This window comes from Phymastichus coffea, unplaced genomic scaffold (genome assembly GCF_024137745.1).
Source record: "Phymastichus coffea isolate CEN01 unplaced genomic scaffold, Cenicafe_Pcof_1.1 PCOF00004, whole genome shotgun sequence".
In the NCBI taxonomy this organism is placed as follows: domain Eukaryota; kingdom Metazoa; phylum Arthropoda; class Insecta; order Hymenoptera; family Eulophidae; genus Phymastichus; species Phymastichus coffea.
The window spans coordinates 4,154,269-4,175,217 of NW_026706815.1; the positions used below are offsets into that span (position 1 = coordinate 4,154,269).

The 20,949-nt window shown below is 38.6% G+C and overlaps 1 protein-coding gene across 4 annotated transcripts in view; it reads left to right on the forward strand.

Moving 5' to 3' along the window:
- Positions 1 to 20,949, forward strand: part of LOC131666815 (large ribosomal subunit protein mL45) — a 417,745-nt gene that overhangs the window by 190,540 nt on the left and 206,256 nt on the right. For all 4 annotated transcript variants that reach the window (XM_058939774.1, XM_058939791.1, XM_058939763.1 and 1 more), the window contains one exon: positions 5,891 to 6,042. In XM_058939774.1, coding sequence (XP_058795757.1) covers positions 5,891 to 6,042 — 152 coding nt within the window. The remainder of the gene's footprint in view (positions 1 to 5,890; positions 6,043 to 20,949) is intronic.

Genomic DNA, 20,949 nt, shown 5'->3' on the forward strand with positions numbered 1-20,949 from the left:
GGACTTATTAAGATCGTGTCTCGTCCCGGTAGAATCGGCTCCTGCTCGTGGCCTGGCTGAATGGGATAAGCACATATATAGGCCTAACTCGTCAGTCGTTCCCGTTGCAGCAGACCCTGGCTCGACGGCGTCTCGTGAACTCCGGGCCCGTGCTAGGAAGGAACTGCTCCTCCTCGAGGTGCAGTTCCTTCCGGCGTCGGCCGAGACGGAGTAAAAACCACGTAGTTGACTTCCGCCGATACGACCCAGTGGTCGGGATCTTTTTCCTTCAACAGGTTACGACGACGAGAAGGTCCCTGCGCCCTCAAGGATGCTGGACGCCTCCGCAACTTCTCCAGAGGCTTAGAGTTCCGTTTCATTGGAGACGGCCCTGCTCTGCAGGAAGATACTGATGCGGCGCAGGAATCGGTACTCCAATGTAAAACGGACCGAGGCACGTTCGGGAAGGTTGGACAGTCCCAGGATTTGAGGGCGAGCGAGGGTTCTTCTGGCAAGAAAGACGCGAGACGGTCTGACTCGATGGAGATGGAAGACCTTCCAATGGCGAAGTGCGGACGAGAAGAGTAGGTTAGTGAGGTGTTGGCGGAGGCGGGGGCTCCGACACTGACGGCATGGTCCGGAAAGTATACCCAGACGGCTGTTGGCGTCGAAAGACGTGTACCGGCGTAGGACGCGTTCCGGGGTGCAAAAAGACTGCCTCAACTTCCAACGTCGATGGCACGGATGCCTCGCTCACCGGGATCCAAGAGCCCACCATCCAGCAGACGAGGCCACCGCCCAATGCGGCAGCAACATTCTACTCAGGGACAGACCGCCAGACCGAAATCGGGTTAAGTGGAGCGCTGAGGTGGGCGTATTGGAGGTCGCGGATGGCAGATTATCATGCCCCAAAGATAGCGGGGAGTATGCCCCTTTGTGCTCCACTGCCAGTAGAGACTTTGGCGTCGCCAACAACATTGGGGATGTCAGTGGTTTAGGATTTTTTTATTTTACAGGATTGTTTGGGTTTTTGTTTCGTTCGTTTTTCATTTTCTTAAGCTTTTTTTTTCTTCATCTTATTATTCTCTGTTAGCTATTCCTCTTGCGCACGGCGAGGTGCCGACTGTATTCTTGGTGTTACCACTGATGGGTGTGGACAGGCAGATTATCCCAGCCAAGGCAAGACGCTTGGACGGCAAGAGCGGGAGAACAGCTCCCGATCCTCTAGAAAGGATTGATGTGCATGGTCGTCGTTTCTGTCGTTGAGCTTTCGTTGGGGTCCGCGCGCCCCGCCAGGCTACGAGTGTGTGCGTTGCGAATACACACTTATGCAAGTCTTCTTTTTACGAGGTGTGGTGTTAGAGCAGCGGCGAAGGAGAGCACAAGCGGCAGGTAGAGAGAGAAAGAGGGTGAGAGAGAGAGAGAGACAGACAGACAGGCACAAGAGAGAACAGACAGAAGAGAGAAGAAAAAAAGTTGCTCGCGCTCCACTGATTCCACTGATTCCATTGATTTCACTGATTCCACTGATTTCCGCCATTTTTCACCGAAGTTCGATACGTCCTTAGTGTGCGGGAGTATCGTCCAGTGGAGAAGTGGAGATTGGTTCCCAGCCACGTATTATTCAGAAACCCACCTACACTGCTGCGCGTGAGGTTTCCGGTGTGGTGACACGGGTGTGCACACGTAAGCGGCCATAGTTTTGAGAGGACTTGAGCATCGAAGAGTGTCAGGAATGGAAGATTTAAATAATTTTATATAGACGGCGGCGAGCTACCCAAATCGGGAACGGTCGCGAAATAGCACTGAGTTACACCGTTCATCACCGGTGTGCGCATGACAACTACGGTATTGTGGACTCCAGACGATCTGGTGCTCCACGGTGAGCAGCAATGCAACCGTTGAGCAACCTTTGGTTGTCGAAGCCGACTGAAGAGGCTCATCACCACATCCCGTACAGAATTGCCGATTTATGGTGGTTGAGCGTCTTCTCGTGAACGCTGATTCGCCCCAGGCATTTGTCCGGGCAGGACCCGCCCGCGAAAAATGTTTTTTTTTCTCTTTAATTAAAATTGTAATTTTGTTTTATTTGTAATCAAACAAATTGTTAATATTGTGATTTATAATTGTAGATTTGGATTTACTCTTAATTTTCCGTTTCTTTCCATCCCAAGCTCTCTCGCGCGCGAACGTCGCAACCGGCATTTCCGGCAGGTTACTCGAGAGCCAAAGCATTTTTACTTTTCGAATCCCTGCGTAAATAATTTAGTAAATATAGTCACGGGCAAACATTGATTTTAATAAAACCGACTCTCCATTTACATATTCTTCAATAGAAAATTTTAGAAAATGTGCAAGAGAGGTAGTCAAATTGGTGACACTCTTGTTCGACATTGTAACGGTAAACGTCCCATTAGCGCTAGCAGCCCAACCACGCGGCTGCCTGCGAGGGCAGCACCTACCGGTTGGGGAAAAAAGTAACGAGGGAATTCGGCACGAGACGGGATGGAACGCGCGCGAATATAAATGAAGGAGTCGCGGATTAGCAATCCGAGAGCCTAGCTGCAGTGAGCAATAATAGAGAAGTTTTCCTGAGTTTTTTCAATTGTAAGAAATAATCACAGCTCAGCCGATTCTATCGTTGGGCTTTTGTTGGGCGCGTCGTGCCATGCTGTGATTGTGCATATGTGTGCAGACTTTCATGCCTTTTCTATTTGTTTGAAATGCCGTGCAATGCGATTAACGAAGCCAAAAGTGGTGACAGAGCAAAAGAGAACGTAGAGTGGAGTAACAGAGTCACAAGAAGTAAAGAGGAGAGAAAGAGAGATAGAAAGACGCAAGTTACATGCTCAACCGATTAAGGTTTCAACAACAATTAAAATCGATGCGCTAATCGGTTTTTACTGTCTCTGATTGCGGTGATCAGTATCCATCACGCCGTCTTGTATGCAGTCGCTACTCAATCCCCGTCGAGGTTTCCCCTTTTTTCGCATGATATACTCTCGTGCAGCAGACAATGCACTCTGTGGAGAAGTTTGATTTTGTCCGTCCACCAGTACATTGTCTTTTTGTTCACTCTGTCTTTGCGTCGAGTCATCGTAGTATCGTATAGTTGTGTCATCAGGTTTATCATCTTATCCGTTATCTAGTTTGTTCGTTCCTGCATATCGAGTCCTGCCGGAACAACTTCAGAGGGTGCCGTCGCTTCCTGTAGCAGTTCTTCAAGGCATACTTTGTCTTGTCTTTATAGATTTCAGTACTTTGGGATCCTATATCTGGTCTGTTTGTTACGTTGAATCATTGTTTGATCCATCGCCTGAAAGACTGTGCTGATGATCGCTAGTTATGTAGTCTTCGATCACTCGTCAACTTCTTATCTATGATGAGATCTTATCTGAAGTCCTTGTTACATCGGGTATTAAGTATCTGCAGCATGGTCGTCCGTCTGTCAGCGTCGTTCCTCGGTTGGTCACTTTCAGATCGAGCCTTGCAGCCATCTCTAGTAGTAGCCTACCACGTTTGTTCTTCATGGTCATGTTCCACTCCATCGCCCTGGAGTTCTATCGCTCGCAACGACAAGATAGTCCAGGAAGTCTTTAAGGGCATCCTCCAGTTTGCCGATTTTTTCTTCGACCACTACTGTCGTGTAGTTTAGTGTCAGGTATACACTAATGTAAGTGATGATGTCCATCCTTATCCACACGTAATCCTTCCTCTTTGCAAATGTCCGTATTCTTCTTGCTAGTTTTTCCCTTACCCATGTGGAAACGCGCCAGAGATATTTTAAAACCAACCGTCTTGTGCTCGTAAGTCCCACAATTGCTCGCTTAGTATCAGTATGTCTGCGTTTCGTGTTTTCACTATTTATGGAATCAATAACTGAGCAGTCTCACAGTTGCGTAAGTTCCGTTGTAGGATTCTTATCTTTTTGGTTTACTCTCTTTCATTCCAACCTGATATACTGCACACTTCACCATTCCCGGTACGTGAACAGTTCTTTCCCCCCGCACTTCGAAGCATAAGAAATATATCAGTTGGCCAGGTTTACCCGACATAGCTGGTCAAGCCTCATTTCTAACAGCACTGTCCTCTGTTCGGTCCTTGGCAGTCCGTTCATTTGTATCCATATCCAAGTCACCAGTAGCATTTCGGAGCTGTCAGTCTATTGCTGACCCAGCAATAGGTCCATCCGATTTTGATTCTGCCTTTCTTGAGTAGTCATAGACCTGTGTCTCTATTCACTTCACATGCGTCTAAGCAAATATCGCTCTTATTCGATCTGGAAATATAGATTTTAAAGTTCATGTTTTATCCTGTTTCTCGTTTGAGTGCGTCCTTGACATCATTTATGTCTGTGATACACTGTAACGTTCAGAGCATACAGCGCATGCTCGAAGTGCTCTCGTTCCTCGTACCACTACCCTACAGAACCCTTGCCCAAGCGTAAGGTGATCACTCATTAGCTGTTTCGCTCTTTTCCTCATCCAACAGTCTCCATTTACTTACATGATTAGTTTTCATCTGCGCCTATTCAGGGTCCGCAGTGAGTGGCCAGCTTGGGAAACACCCTGTCTCCTTTTCGACTCCTAGGTCAGAGCTCGAGAGCTTACCCCCGAACGATGCTAGTTAACACCTACTGAGAAAGGGGGCTGCTTACCTATTTCATTTGAGTTCTAGATATTTTCTTCACCAGGTCACTTCCACAAGACAGAATTTCCCCCTCAAAATGGTTGGTTTTCATCATGCAAGCTCAGTGGAGCTTGGTTTGGTAATTCGCCCTCTCTACGCCGATTTAGATCAGGCAGACGAGTTTCAGTCTTCCGGCTACCGTCGCACTCAGTCACCCACTTGTGAAATCATTCCTAGGAATGGTTCTACTCCTGTGAGACTCGGCCTAATAAGGGTTCGGTTCATTAACGGACTCGAATCGTCAGGTATGTGTGTTATGTCGCGACTACGTAGCTGAGTTTGTATTTTGTAAAAATGCCGTTCGTTGTTTATACATTATTTCGTTTTTCAATTGATTGCTGATGAAATCAAAATGAAGAAATAGTTACGTCTCGGGACGTAACATGTGCATCAAAACCATAAGCAGGTATGTTACTGGATTTGCGGTTTCAAAGGCTACTGTCTACGCTTGAAACCCACCATTACTCAGCGAAAATCACCGGTACTATTTTGTGTTCGAGACCAGCGCCATCCCTTTGAAAGCTGATCCGAAACCACCTCGGCCAGAGAAGAGTTCAGCCTCTGGTGAGTGATTTCGCTAGATTGCTGGCTTAATTAATGGGTGTAGGGGTGAGGTCCTAATTCAAAAAGAAAGTTAATTAATGGAATCAACGACTTTGGACAGTAGTCGTGTAGCTGGCCATGAAATGAAATTCGCAATCAAATAATAACTGGTAAATAGGAAGCGGGGAAGGGGGTAGGGAGGCCGAGTGTTTTGATATCTAACTTTTGGGCCTTGTGATTGTAGGCATTACTGTTGGTTCGACTGCAACATTGAATATTTCCATAAGGCAATTAACAATAATGCACAGGTCAGATGCATCACCGTGACCTTTTGGGGTTATTTTGGGGGTTGAGGGGTTTTCGAATTTTGCTGCCATTGAGACTTTTAATCAGCGTGTTGAGAACTATCAGTTTGCAAAATTTCATACAAATTGACCGGAACCTATTTTTCGTCAGGATTGTGTGGGGTCCCTTGCGCATACTTGGGTCTTGAACTTACGATTCTTGCGCAGAAGCCTGAGCTCTTACTCACTGAGCCACTGTCATTCAAATACTAAAATATGATATATACCGTAACGCCATGAAAAAAATACAGTTTTAATTTTAAAGCCCCAATTTTGTGTCTTTTAATATAATTAAATATTATATTCAATACTATAAAATGTTGATACTGTTTTAGGGAACGAAACAAAATATTGAATTTTTTATGAAAAAAACCAAATCATATAGAGCTTATAAAAAAATTAAAAAATATGAAGAAGAGTTTGACATTAATGAATTTCCGGAGGAAGCTATGAAAATTTATATAATGGCCCATTCGGCATTAATGAGGTAAATATATCTAAATTATTTTTTATACTTTCTAATATAAAAAAATATTTAAAAAATATAAAAAAATTAAAGGTTTTCAAATAACCTTCAAGCTACTCATATTTTCCATATTTTTAATTCAATAAGCGACTGAAAATTGTTTTTACATACACTGCCCGTCAATCACTTTTGCCATGCTTACCTCAAAATTAGGCAAACTTGAAAGTTTTGTATCTCGGTCGGAAATCATCGTATCACAAAAAACCGCAGGGCATTTTAAAGGTGATTGCAAAAGCTTCCATTTAAGACGTGCAGAGACTTAAAAATGAAAATATGTGTTTTTTACAGTAAAAAAACTGTTTAAAAAAATTTCAATTTTTTTAATCTCGACTTAAATCAATGCCAATTTAGAACCAGGCGGTGGAGGGCAAATCGATCGGAGAGATTCGGAGGGTAATGTTTTTCCCTTTAAAATTAGCCCCCGCGGGGTTCTATCCGATGTTTTTTAACCGAGTTACGGCGTTTTTTGTAAAAAAATAACCTTTTTTTTCAATCCTCAATTACTTTGACTTGCGTACGTTTTGGAAAAAAATGCCAAGGAGAAAAAAGTTTCATTTTGTGCCCAAGAATACGATGCAACGGTTATCGAAAATCGTTTAGATCCGCGTACCGGATTAAGAGCGAGAGCGTTCGGTTCGCGAGAGAGAGAGAGAGAGCGCGTAGGGGCAATGACCGGGAGGGGAGGCTCCGACCGGGAGTATGACTGTGTTATTCAGTCTGTCAGCGTCGCGCTAACCTCCATTTTCGTGAGTTTTTTCGTTTCCTGGTGACTTTGAGAACTTGCGTGCGGTGTGCTAACGGCAACAGCAGCAGTAAGTGCAGCAGCAGCAGCAGTGAGTGCAGCAGAAACAGCAGCAACAACCGTAGTAGCAGCGACAGCAGCAACAACAACAGTAGCAACCGCAGCAACAGTATACAAGGCGGTACAGCGAGCAGCGAAGCGGCGTTTAGCAATTTGTTGTTCGGATACGGTTGGCCACCGTATCCTCGTCGTTCTAGCGGTAGGTGCACCTCTTCCCCTTTTTAATTGTTGTTACAATTAGCGTGCGAATCCGCGCAGCGAGCGCGAAGAATTTATTTGTTGCGTGCGAGCAGGTAGTTCGCGGTGATCGCGGTTTTCTCTCTCTCTCAATTTTAGCGTGTCTTGTCATTCACGCGAGCGTGCGTAAGTCTCTCGGCAGATTCCCCGTGTCATTGATTTTGTTGAATAAATCAATCATCATTTTTATTTAAACGAGTTTCGGTTATTTAGTCTTTCCTTTGTCCGGAGGTCGCGTCAGTGTTTATTTTCAGTGGATTCGAATTCGCCGGTTGCGTAGCACGAATCGTGCGAATACCGATAGACGCGAATCGACAACTCGAGTTCCAGCGGCGGCCGCACGAGCGCTACTAGCAAGGGGCGACAGCGCCGCCAAGCGGTGAGTTGAGGGAACCCAACTCGGAATAGTAAGAGACTCTGCGCAGGCGCACTCCGAGACAAGGTAGGTTACTGTGCTTTAAGCACAGAGATAACAAGGCTTCGTCTAGTCGTAATAAAGGTATTTTCTAGAGATTATCGACTAAGCGACAGTCTGTTACAACGAAAATAAAGTCAAAATAAAGAAATAGAGAAAAAAATTTTTTTCGATTTTTTAGCGCATTAAAAAAATAAAGGAATTTAACGTTTTTTTTACGCTTAGTTTTAGTTTTTTTGTGATTTACTACGTCCCTAGACATTTTAAAACGAAGCGTAAAAAAAAGTTAAATTCCTTTATTGTTTTAATGCGCTAAAAAACCGAAAAAAAATTTTTTCTCTATTTCTTTATTTTGACTTTATTTTCGTATTTTTGGACACAAAATGAAACTTTTTTCTCCTTGGTATTTTTTTCCAAAACGTACGCAAGTCGAAGTAATTGAGGATTGAAAAAAAAGGTTATTTTTTTACAAAAAACGCCGTAACTCGGTTAAAAAACATCGGATAGAACCCCGCGGGGGCTAATTTTAAAGGGAAAGACATTACCCTCCGAACCCCTCCCATCGATTTGCCCTCCACCGCCTGGTTCTAAATTGGTATTGATTTAAGTCGAGGTTAAAAAAATTGAAATTTTCTTAATCAGTTTTTACTGTAAAAAACACAAATTTTCATTTTTAAGTCTCTGCACGTCTTAAATGGAAGCTTTTGCAATTACCTTTAAAATGCCCTGCGGTTTTTTGTGATACGATGATTTCCGACCGAGATACAAAACTTTCAAGTTTGCCTAATTTTGAGGTAAGCATGGCAAAAGTGATTGACGGGCAGTGTAGATTCATCGTACCAAAATAATTTTTCAGACGGCAAAGACTGAAAAAATTGTAAAAATTGCACATTCTCATATTTTGGTCACAATCAAATCTCTACATATTTCTAAATAAACTTGAAATTACTTAAATTAAAATTTATGACATATTTTCACCGTAATAAGAAACTCACAATCGTTTTTAGTAACCTGTGTGTGTATCACGTTAAAATAGTATTTCATGTCTCTGTACATATGAAAAAGCCTTAATAATCGCATATTCATTCAGTTTATTTTTGGCTATACTCAAAGCTTCAGTACTGATATATTAAATCCCGATCATATGATCAGGACTTACTGTTCATTTATTTATCTAGGTAATGTTATTTACATTGTATAATTATTCTCACCATAATTACTCTAGAATTGTAAAAAAAACGATTATTTACTTAGTATGACATTAAGGCAAAACTTGCCTAGTCGTTACAGCTCTTCGTTAGTTACTAACTCGATTTTTCTGGTCTGCTCATACTGATTAACTCAGTTTTTGTCAGTAGACTCCGCTTCGATTAGATAGTCGAGAGTCAGAAATAATTTCACACGAATACACGATTTCCAACACTGATAAAATATTTTATTTAACTCAAATAATATTCAATAATTAATTCAAAATAGTCAATCATTACGCAATAGTCAGTAAATAAATATAACGTGATTACCCTGTAATATAAATTCGGTATAAGCTCCGACTGATACAACTTCAATTTACATACTGTAATAATTTTCTCCGGATTAAAGTCTTTGTTTGTCCGGGGTTGTTTTCCTTGGATAAGATATGTACAAAATTATTTAAATCGCAAGCCCAGGTTGCACGAATACGCCTTCGCTATTAGACTACTGCGGGGTCCAGTATCACGGGCGATTTCGGAGATAGTGAGAAAAAGGTAAGCTGATGATCAATAATAGACGTGCACTTCTTAAAGATACAAACGCTTTATTCATCTCGAGTACAATATTGTCACGTATGTACAAAATGGCGACATGCTAGTGCGCAATAGACCTGAGAATTGGGTAACGTTCAATGCTGCTCCACTCTAACAATTCGCACATATTTTAACACACGCACACCCTAGTCCACTGGTCCCGAATTTACAGATCGACGGCATAGCTGCACCTTTTCCTGCACACTCGGCTGGTCGCCAATACGCGCATAAAAAAAAGATAGAGAGAGAGAGAGAGAGAGAGCATAGGACTAACTGTCAACGCGAGCGCTTCTGATTGTTATTGCTCGATCTCTGATATCGGTAACGATGTGCGTGCGAAGTCCATGTTGTATGTAAACAATTTTTAGCGTTCTGTTTTATTTAAAACACAATTGTAAAAGCTTATGTTTTCTCTAGTTGATAACGCAAATGATACCGTGTCAGTATTTATATTAAATGTCGTTTTCTGATCGGGCAAATTTATTTTGGTAACAAACCTTCTGTCTACTATATCATATTTACTTTGGAAGCAGTTTTCCTGTGGTAACAGTGACCAAAAGGAATAACCATTTCCTATGTTAATGTAGTGTTGGTCAGAAAATTTACAATTAGTCCCTGAATTTAATTGTAATTTATCACTGTTTAGGCTATCTGCTACACAACTTTCTAATAATGTTAATTTTATAATATTTTGTAGAAATGGATTGCTGTATGGAATGCTGTTGAAATAGATGGCTCCTGAATAAGATTTTTCTTCTAATTTTTCCAGCTAAATCTAACCTTACACTTTGTTTGAATTAATTTTCAAGTCGGCTATTGTATGTATGTTATGATACTTGACAATTCTTATATTACGAATATTTCTACAATAATCGTATGAAATATTATAAATATATTCTTGAATCGCATTTATGTAGGCCCTAAATAATAAAATATTTTGCAATGTAAAAAGCTGTGCCTCTTCTTATTTTAAAATGTAGAGTTTTAATTTATCTAAATTCCGTTGATTTTAAAAGCTCTATTATAGCTACTGTTGAGTTGATTTGCATTTCATAAAAATCGCAGTTTGCTGTGTTTAGAAGAAAGTATGTTGTGATGGGCCGCAGTCGAATTCCACTATGCTATCAATTGTTTGAAAGAAGTAAAATAGAGTAAAAATAGCACTGTTCTTCTTATTATGTTTCCTAAAATTAAGAAAATAGTGTATTTGAGCATATCTACAGAAATGGGCCATCGTGTGTCGCCAGTATTTTTCTTCAATGCAAATATGTTCTAGTTATTATAACCATTAATGGTTGAACATACATATCAAATCGAGGGTGTACTATGAATTTCAGGTATTACAAGTTAATAATGCCTGAGTAATTTGTGAAAATACACGTGAAAACCTTCGATTTTTAGAAAAAACAGTATGTCGCCAACGATTTTTTTGTTCTTTTCAAATGTTTTAAAGTATCGTGCCCATAGAAAAATTATATGTGCAAGATTGTTTTTAAGTCATTTTGCTACGCTGAAACCGATTCTCGCTATCCCGAATAGGTGCAATCAATATTGAAGGTGTGATAGGGACTTAAACTTGTGTCGCCAATGTTGACGAAAATTTTTATTTTTTAGTTTTCTGATTTTTTAAACCTCGTGCCTTCAGTTTCTCAGTTTGGAAATAAATGGATCGTATTCTACGGCAAAAAATGAAGAGAATGGGCTTCATTCGAAATATGTGCTCTTCAATTGGTCGAAATGCGAGCCACTCTAACAAATTGTGTTGCTGCGTAACTCATAAAAAAAAAGATGTTTTAACGATGGCACACTTCGAATTTTGAAAATTTATTCAAGAAACATAGTGTAATCTTATACTAACATGGAATTACGATATAAAAACATTGGTACACTTGTTTGCGTCAAATAAAATAGTAAAATAAAATAGTTTTTCAAAATGATTTTTTCATGTAAATTTCCATAACATTCTATAATCATAAATTATTGTATTATCTGATATACTTTGATAAAATAAAATTATTGGATGTTCAAAATGACGAGTATTTGGCCATAGATTGATTGTATCATATAATACGCGATTGTAATAGGTCTTACGTCGAATGTAAATAAACAAATCAGTCTTACCACGTTAGTTGACCAAGCAACATCGTCGGAATGGAGCTCTATTGTGAATAAAAGCGTGAATAGTGATGAAAATGAGTGACCCAGTTAACGACAGAAATTCAAAGCTTGAAAATAGCGAATGCATATGAAAAAAAAGGGAAAGAGAAAAACAGGAGCGAGAAAGAAAAAAAATATCTACTACAGAATGGAGATTAAATAATAAGGCTTCGAAATCTTTTGCAGGAAACACGTAACTATTAAAACTATATATGCTATACTTTGAATTCATTCAAAATAATATTAATATTTAAATTTTTAGTGTAAATGCTAACCCGCATCAGTTATCAATAGAGATTTCAAGTTGTGGAGAGACTGATATATCAAATGAACTAACGTCTCATGACATTAGACGTACTCGAACAGAAAATGTATCGAATAGAGATGTAAACAAACGTACGTTGAACTGGCAAATGTATTATTTTCCATCAAAGAAAAACAAAGTAGACAATTTGAGCTAGTCAGTTACAACTAACTGCAATACCGATATGATATTTATTGATACTAATAGCTCAAATGATAAAGAATTGTTAAATAGAGACAATAGCTCGTCAGTTGTAAATGATAACTCTGAATTGCAAGGTTATACCGAAAATGAAAATTTAAGAAAACAGAACAAATAATTATTAGATGAGAAGGCAAAGTTACTGAAAAAAGTCGATCAACTATCAAAATCATTGAAAGCAGTGAAAATTAGGGAAGCCAAAATTCGCAGAGAAAAAGCACAATTGAATAATGTTATTGAAAATCTAAAAAAGAAAGTAAAGACTTTACAAAGGAGAATACAAAGATCCAAAGCTAAAAAGAAAAAAAGTGATCCCATTTTAGATAAAGTTTTACAAACAGAAAAATTAGGAAAAACTGCTATCAGAAAGAAATTAATATATTTGTTGAAGCTTTAGAGCAACAGTTGCTTGAAAATAAGAGTTGTTTGAAGAGTGATCATGAAAAAACTGTGTTTTCACGAATAGTTTGCGGAAGGATAATTAAAACATACAAATTATCATCTGCACTCTCCCACCTTGTTTCTGCTAAGCAACAAAGAAAAAATGAAACACTTGGATGCCTCGATCTGTTGAAAAAGAGAAGAAAACTTAATGAAAAAATGTTGAGGATGAGTGTACAAAGTTTTTTTGAAGATGATAAGAATTCAGTAATAGCACCCGGTATTAAAGATACCATCACTAAGTTTGGAGATAAAAAAAGAAAAAGATTCATCCTCGATACAGTTGATAATCTATATTTAAAGTACAAAAGTGAAGGTCATGTAACATTATCTAGAGCTTTATTTTATAGGTTAAAACCGTTCTGGATAGTGACGAAAAAATTAAGCGGGCGCGACACTTGTCTTTGCAAACAGCACAGTAATTTTCAATTCCTGTTAAATCGAGCTTCAAGTTTGAAAATATTGTCTCCTAATAGTTCTATAAATTTCATTCAACCCATAGTTTGCGACTTAGGAAACCAGGAGTGTATGACGAGAACATGTACCAAATGTAAACATAAAAAAGTAGGATTAAAAAATAATAGTAGCAAAACCTGGTATCACAAATGAATAATGAAGACTGAAAATAGGCCTGGAGCTAAAGGTTTAATGTATCATGTTAAATTTACTTGTAAAACAAAAATCATCTGCACTATTGATGAACTTATAAAAGAATTAAATTCAGAAACAGTAAACTATTTGAAACATGTTTTTGATACAACTCACCAATACAAAATTCTCACTAACATGTGTAAAAATTTATCTGAGAATGAAGTTATGCTGGTTGGTGACTTTTCACAAAACTATAATGGGAAATATGCAGAAGAAGTGCAAGGCGTTCACTTTGGGGCATCTAGTAAACAAATAAGTATGCATACAGGTGCTTTTTTTATAAATCTTTGGCAGATAAAAAAGTTCAGTGCTATTCCTTCAGTACCACTTCTGAAAACCTACGTCATGATGCTTCAGCCATTTGGGCACACCTGCAACCAATACTCCAAAAAATAAAAGAAATAGTACCGCATGTTACAACTTTGCATTACAAGACTGACGGCCCAACATCCCAGTATCGTAATAAAAGTAATTTTTTTCTATTTAAAGAACACAATAAATTATTACAATTGAACAATGCAACGTGGAATTTTACGACTTCAGGACATGGAAAAAGTGCTGCGGATGCTATTGGTGGTTGCATCAAAGGCTTATGCGATCCTGCCGTACTGCATGGGCAAGATGTAATGTCTGCAAGTGATGTCGTAAAAGTTGTTGAAAATTCTAACGAAAGAAAACCTAAGATTTTTGTGGTGACTACAGAAGATATTGATAGAATAGACGCAATGTTACTAAAACATTTGAAACCAGTTCCAAACACAATGAAAATTTTTCAGTTATTTTGGATGAAAGACAATGAAGAATCACAGTTCATTAATTATTTATCTTGTCTGTCATGTTTAACTAAACCCTGCATCCATTATTCTCTATCTAGTAAAGGATTTGAATTTAATGCAGAAAACGCGAAGCCAAAAATATCTAACAAGAATCAAAATAAAAAAAAGCAAACAAAAGCTGAACGTCCCGTGTCAAAAGAACTAAAAAAATCAACCAACCTGAAAAAACGTAAAAATAATAATGGGAAAAAACAAATGAAATCTGCGTCTAAAATGCCGAAAAAGAAAAAAAAATTGGAATCAACTAAGAAAAGTACAAGAGCAACAAGACAATCAAAGGAGAAAGCTCGTACTGAAAAAAAATCAACAAGTGGAAAAAATGAGTTATGAGTATTATAAATACTGGTGATTATTATTTACTATTTATATTATAGTTAAATGTTGCAATTTTCAATTGTTACTTGTTATTTATGTTATTTCAAAAGAAATATATCGTTACAAAACTACTGATTTAAAATATTGTCTTTTTTTTATTTCCATGAAATTAACCCCCGTGCCCATATAAAAAATGAGTTATGGTTGTACGTTCTCATTTGGAAGCCGAAACTGTACTCCGATACAAATTTTCAGAACGGTGCTCCAAAAAAAAAATTTTTTTTTTTTTATTTTCAATTTAGCCTATTTCTATAGATTTGCTCATTTATTTTACTCTTTTTAATACACTATGTTTATTGAGAGTGGGTTTCGACTCTTGAAAGGGAGTAGACGTGTCTTGACTATGAGTGCGAGTTTTGGTGAGAAAGTTTGAGAGGAAAAGTGTTTAAGGAGAGAGACAGAGGTGAAAAAGCGTGGAGACGGAAGAGAAGTGGAATAGAGAGAAAGAGAGAGGATTGGAGAAGAACAGCAAAAAGCAGAGAGAGAGGGGAAGAAAGTAAAAAAGAAAAGTTGAGGTTAAGAGAGAAAATTAGGAAGCGGGAAAGGCAAGCAGAGAGGAGGGGCGGTAAGAAGTAAAGGTGGAGACAGAAAAGGAAAGACAGGTAATAAAGGTGAGATCACGAGTAGAATTAGAGAGACGAATTAAGGCGTACGGGATAGTGATGGACAGATTTGTGACAACAGAAAAATTAAGAGATAAAGGTGGAAGGATGGATAAGAAAGGCCCAGAGGAGGAAAAGAAGACAAGAGTAAAGGTAGTGAGGGGGAGAGGGATCGGAGAGGAGCTGAGGGAGAATATTAGAGGAGAAATGAGAGAGGCAAAAAGATGCAAGAGTGAAAGTGAGGGGAGCGAGATGGAAGGGATGGGGGGAGAAGGATTGGACTACACGATAAGAGAAGTGAGAAAAAGTTGTGGAGAAGAAGATATAATGAAAAAAATACAGGCAGATATAAAGGATTAAAGGGAGGTATGGGAGGAAGAAAGGAGAGAATAGACAGAAATGTTTAAAGAAATGATGGGAAAAATGGAAAGAATGGAGGCAGAGGGGAAAAGAAGAGAAGAAAGGTGGGAGAAGGAAATAGGAAAAGTTAGGAAAGAACAAGAGAGAGAGAGAGAGAGAGAAGGAAGAAAGAAAGAGATGAAAGAAGAAAGAGAAAAAGCAGAACGTAGAGAAAAGCAACTGCAGGAAAAATGGGGAGAGAAGATGGACCAGTTGGAAGAGGAATGCGTGAAACTAAAAGAAAGCATAGAAGGAGGAAACAAGAAGCAAAGAGGTACAGAAGTAGGCAATAAGGAAGAACTAGAGCATATGAGAGAAAAAATGGATAGAGAAAGTAGGATAAACAATATAATAGTGACAGACCTAGAGGGGGAGTTACGATGGGAAAAGAAGGGGGAGGCAGAGGTCTGGTTAAGGGAGGTACTAGAAATGAAAGGAGAGATAGTGAATCTGAGTAGAATAGGAGGAACAACGGAGAGAGATGAGCGGAGAGAAAGAAGAAAAAACATGTGGCAAATAAGATGCGCGTCATGGGAACAAAAAGAAGGAATTATGAAGAGGAAAAAGAAGCTGGGACAGAAAAAGATCTACATAGATTAGGACTGGATGTAGAGGCAGAGGAAGATAAGAGAGAAAGTAAGATGGAAAGCGAGAGAAATAAAAAGTAAAGTAAAAAAGTAAAGATGTGGCATAACGGGGTGAAGTCAAAGCAAGAAGAATGGTGGTGGAGCGAGAAAGATGTAAAAATGGTCGGAAAAAGGGCAAATGGTTTCAAAAACTATAGGGAAAAGAGAGAGAGGGGGAGTGAGAGAGAGGGAAGAGAGGCAGTAAAGATACTATTCTGGAACGTGGCGTGGATTAGGAGCATGGAGAAAGACGACTGGGAATATGTTAGGGAATTTGATATAATAGGACTAACCGAAACCTGGGTGAAGAGGCAAGGAACAAAAGCTGGGGTGGAGAAGCAACTGAAAGGGTATAACATAGAATGAAGAGACTCAAGAAGGGAAGGAAGAAGGGGAGAAAAATAGGAGGAGGAATAATGACGATAAGAGAGAGGAAAGGGATGAGAAAGGTTGAATGGAAGAAATAATAGCAGGATAAATAAAGATCGGAGGAATGAAATACATGATAGCAACGGAGTATATGCAACATGAGAAAAAGGAAAACTATGAATATTTAAGCGAAGAGATAGAGGAAAACAGAGGAAAAACATTAATTATAGGAGGAGACTTCAACGCAAGAACAGGAAATGAAGGGAGAGAATGGGAGACAGAAGAAAATCAAGAAGAAATAAAGGCCAAGGATAAAATTTTAAACGCAGAGGGAGAAGAAATGATAAAATGGCTAGGAGAAATGGGCTCAGTGATAACGAATGGGAGAAAAGAGGGATATGAAGAGGGAGACATAACATATATAGGAGCGAGAGGAATGTCAACGATAGAATATGTAGTAGATAACGAGGAAGGTGATGAGGCAATAAAAATGGTTTAAATAAAAGAGAGGGTATAGTCGGACCACTTACCTGTAGAAGTGGAATTGGGAGACAAAAGAGCAGAAGAAAGAAAAGAAGAGGAAGAAAGAATGATAGACGACTGGAGCGAAGAAGGTATAAGAGAGTATCAGAGATAGATAGATGCAATAGAGGGAACAGAAAAATGGAAAGAGATAAAAAATAGAGTGAGGAACGCAGTCGTAAAAAAGAAGATAAGGAAAAAAAAAGGATTGAAAAAAAGCTAGTGGAGAGAAGAATGTAGGATAAAAAGGGTAGAGTTGAATAAGGTAAGAAAAGTGGAAGGAGACAGAGGCAAATACCTAGAAGCAAAGAGAGAATACAGAGAGGAAATGAGAAAAGCGAAAGAAGCTGAGGGGAAAAGAGTGGCAGAAAAATGAAAAAAAGATAAAACGAGAAGAAAATTCTGGGATAAAGTGAATTGCAATAGGAAGAAAAGAATTGGATTAGATGAAAATATAGGAAAAGAAGAATGGTTAAAGCACTTCAAGAGACAACTAGGAGAGAAAGAAAAGGAAGAAAGTAAAGGGGAAGAAACCGAAGACAACGAAGGAGAGAAAGGTGAAGAGATCAAAGTAAGAGAAGTAAAAGAGGTAATAAGAAAAATAAAACAAAAAAGGCAACAGGAGATGATGGTATAGCGAATGAAGCGTGGATGGAAGGCACGGAAGGCTTGTTAAAAGATATGACAAAATGCTTAAACGGAATATGGAACGGTGAAGGATATCCGGAAGAATGGAGGAAGGGAATAATAGTACCAATATATAAGAAAGGGAGGAAAGAAGAAGTAGAAAACTATAAAGGAATAACGCTGATGGACACGGGATATAAAATATATGCGGAAATACTGAGGAAAGAGCTGGAAAGAGAACTAGAAGCTAAAGAAATGCAAAGCGATACGCAGGTGGGATTCAGGAAAAAAAGAGGAACAATGGACGCAATATATGTATTAAAAACAATAATAGGGAAGGAAATAAGGGAAAAAGGAGGAAAACTGTTTGTATTTCTTTGCCGACATAAAGGCCGCTTTTGACAATATAAAGAAGAAGAAAATATAGGAAACAATGAAAGAGAAAGGGATAAATAGAAAAATTAGGAAAAGAATAGAAGAAATATACAAGAAAACACGGAGTAAGGTAAAAGTTGGAGGAGAAATAATTGGGGAGTTCGAGACTTCTAAAGGCGTAAGGCAAGGGTGCCCTTTGAGCACCACGCTATTTAATCTTGCCTTCGCCGACCTGGAAGTCAAGATCAAACAGGTGCAAGAAGGAGGGGTTGTGATAGGAAAGAAGAAAATATGGACATTAGGATATGCAGATGATATAGTGATGATGGCAAAGAGTGAAAGTGGAATGGAAGCAATGCTGAAAAAATTAAAATGATACCTGGAAGAAAGGGGATTAGAGCTAAATGTAGGAAAATCAAATATGATGAAATGCAGGTGAGGAGGAGAAAGGGGGAAGGAAGAGGAATTCGAATGAGAAGGTGAGAAGATAGAGATGGTTAAAGAGTACAACTACTTGGGATATGTGATAAGCAGAAATAACGGAAATAAAAAGCAGATAATGAAGGTAGAAGGGAAAATAAATATGGGACTCGGAAGATTATGGGGGCTAGGAGAAAAGCTATTTAGAGAAAATTGGGAGTTAAGGATGAACGTGTTCGACGCACTGGTGAAAAGAGTCATTATGTATGGAGCAGAAATCTGGGGATGGAAGAGATATGAAGAAATAGAGAGATTACAACTAAAATACATTAAAGAGGGTATTGGGATTAGGTAGAAACACGCCAAGTTACTTAATACGATGGGAAACAGGAAGACAAGAAATGAAAGAAACAGCATTAGAAAGTGCAATGAGGTATGAAAACAAAATAAGAGAAGAAAGAGATAGCTCGATAAGAAAAGAAGCATGGAGAGAACTAATGAAAAGGGAAAGAAATGAAAAAGATAAAAAGAGTAAGAAGGAGGAGAGAGAGGGAAGAGGGATACGATATGAGAGAAGAGTTTTGGAAAGAAATAAGAAAAGAGCTAAAGAAAAAAGAAGAAAAAGAACTAGAAGAAAAGCTAGAAATGGTAAGATACATAAAGGAGTGAAAAGAACTGAAAGAAGAAATGAAAAAGTATAGGTTAAAGGAAATTCAAGGAGAGGGATGAATAAAAAGCCTACAAATAAGGGAAAGTTTTAGGTTAGGTAACGCAACGAGAGGAAGCAGGTATTGGGAAAAAGAAGAAAATAAGAGATGTAGAATGTGTATGAAAGAGGAAGAAAATTGGAATCACATAGTAGAAAAATGTGAAAAAAGCAAAAACGAAGGGGAAAAATGGGAAACAATAATACTAAGAAGCAAAGAAATGATAGCGTGAATGATGAAGCTAAAATGGAAAAGAAGAAGAAACGAAGAGGAGAAAGAAAAAGAAAAACAAGAAGAAGAAATTACAAGACCATAAGGACAGACGGAAACAGAAGGTAGAGACACAACACTCGCAAACACATCTACATACGCACACATACACACAAAACACGCACACACGCAAACATACACATACACATACACATACACACACACACACACACACACACAAAACACAAGTAATAGCAACTACACAAGCGAGAGCAAGCAGGTATTCGACGACGGAGCAAGAATGGAAAAGAAGAAGAAAAGAAGAAGAGAAGGAAAAAGGAAAACAAGAAGATAAAATTAAAAGACACTAAGGAAAATAAGTGAGGTTGAGAAAATGAAAGACAGAGGGAGCAATACGAAATGAGAAAAAGGTGTCAAAGCCCTAATAAGGAGAAAGACAAGAGAAATGATTAGCAAGAAGGAAAGCTAAAGGAAAAGAAAGGCAAAGGTAACGGGGTAAAAGAAAGTAGCAAAGGAAGAAGTCGAAAAAAAAGAAAATAAGTAAGAAAGAGAAAAACAGAAAAGCGGAAAAGGTCGATCTCTGAGAGAGAGAGAGAGAGAGGAAGAGATGATTAAGCAACAGAAAAATGAGAAGAAAAGCTGAACAGACAGGCGCAGAAGACAGAGACTCAAGAGACCTACCTACATACGTACAATATACACAAAACACACACACACGCATGTACACACACAAAACATTAACAACTACACAAACTAGACACGAGACACACATAGTAAAGAAGAATTGTAAACCAAATGTAACATAGGTTGTAAATAAATTATATATATACATTATGTTTATTTTACTAAGTTTAATATATTTGCGTGAACCGTTTGATTTTCTACTAAAATTGATTATTATAATAGCTTTATCAGTAATGTTTAAAATTTAAAGCGGATTCAAATAACAGTCTTTGTTCAGTTTTCCCGGTTTAGATTCTTTTATAAACATGAATTTGTTTCCTATCTTAAAGTCTACTGGATTTATGGTTTTTTCAGTGTTACGTCTTACTATTTAGTGTTGATTCGCGTGAACGCGCAAATTATGAAATGTTGAAAGAATGCGGTGTAGAATGCATCAAAATTAAAAAAAAGTTAATGTCGTAATGAAAAATTAAATACAAATTAAACCTCAGGTAATGAGAGATGTTAGCCCTCAATACCTATCGTTGATTTCTACAAATTCCATAAGTTGGGGTTCGATAGTATCACTGTACTGGCTCTTGTATTCCTCTCATCTGCTACTGCACTCGAGCTTCCTTATATGAAATGTTGTGAATACCAAGTGGTTCCTCCTGTAGGTGACAATGGTTGCACGAGTGTGCCAGTCACAGTCAGTCACACTCAGCACAAGTTCGTCGAGGGATTGGTGGAATAAATTGCAATTGTAAAATAAATACACCTGGAAATATCGTTGTTCTTTTATAGATGGAGACGTTTATTTCTCATCAATAAGAGAATGATAAAAGATAAACTAGAAACAAAACTATATCTTAGATTCTACTTGACAAAAAAGAGTTGTGCTGTTTAGGAGCGAGGTCCGAGCTAGACTACCCGTCGTTCTACAGAAAATGCCTCATGAGAATGCTGATTTCCTCACCTTGGCTCATCGCGAGTTAGGGAAATGTGATATTTTGCGCGTGGAGAGAGTACGCTCCGCTCTTTCCGACGTTCTTGCAGACGGAATCGAAGACGGAGACGGAGTCTAGTCCACGTTCGTGAATCAATTATGACTTTCACTTTAGAAA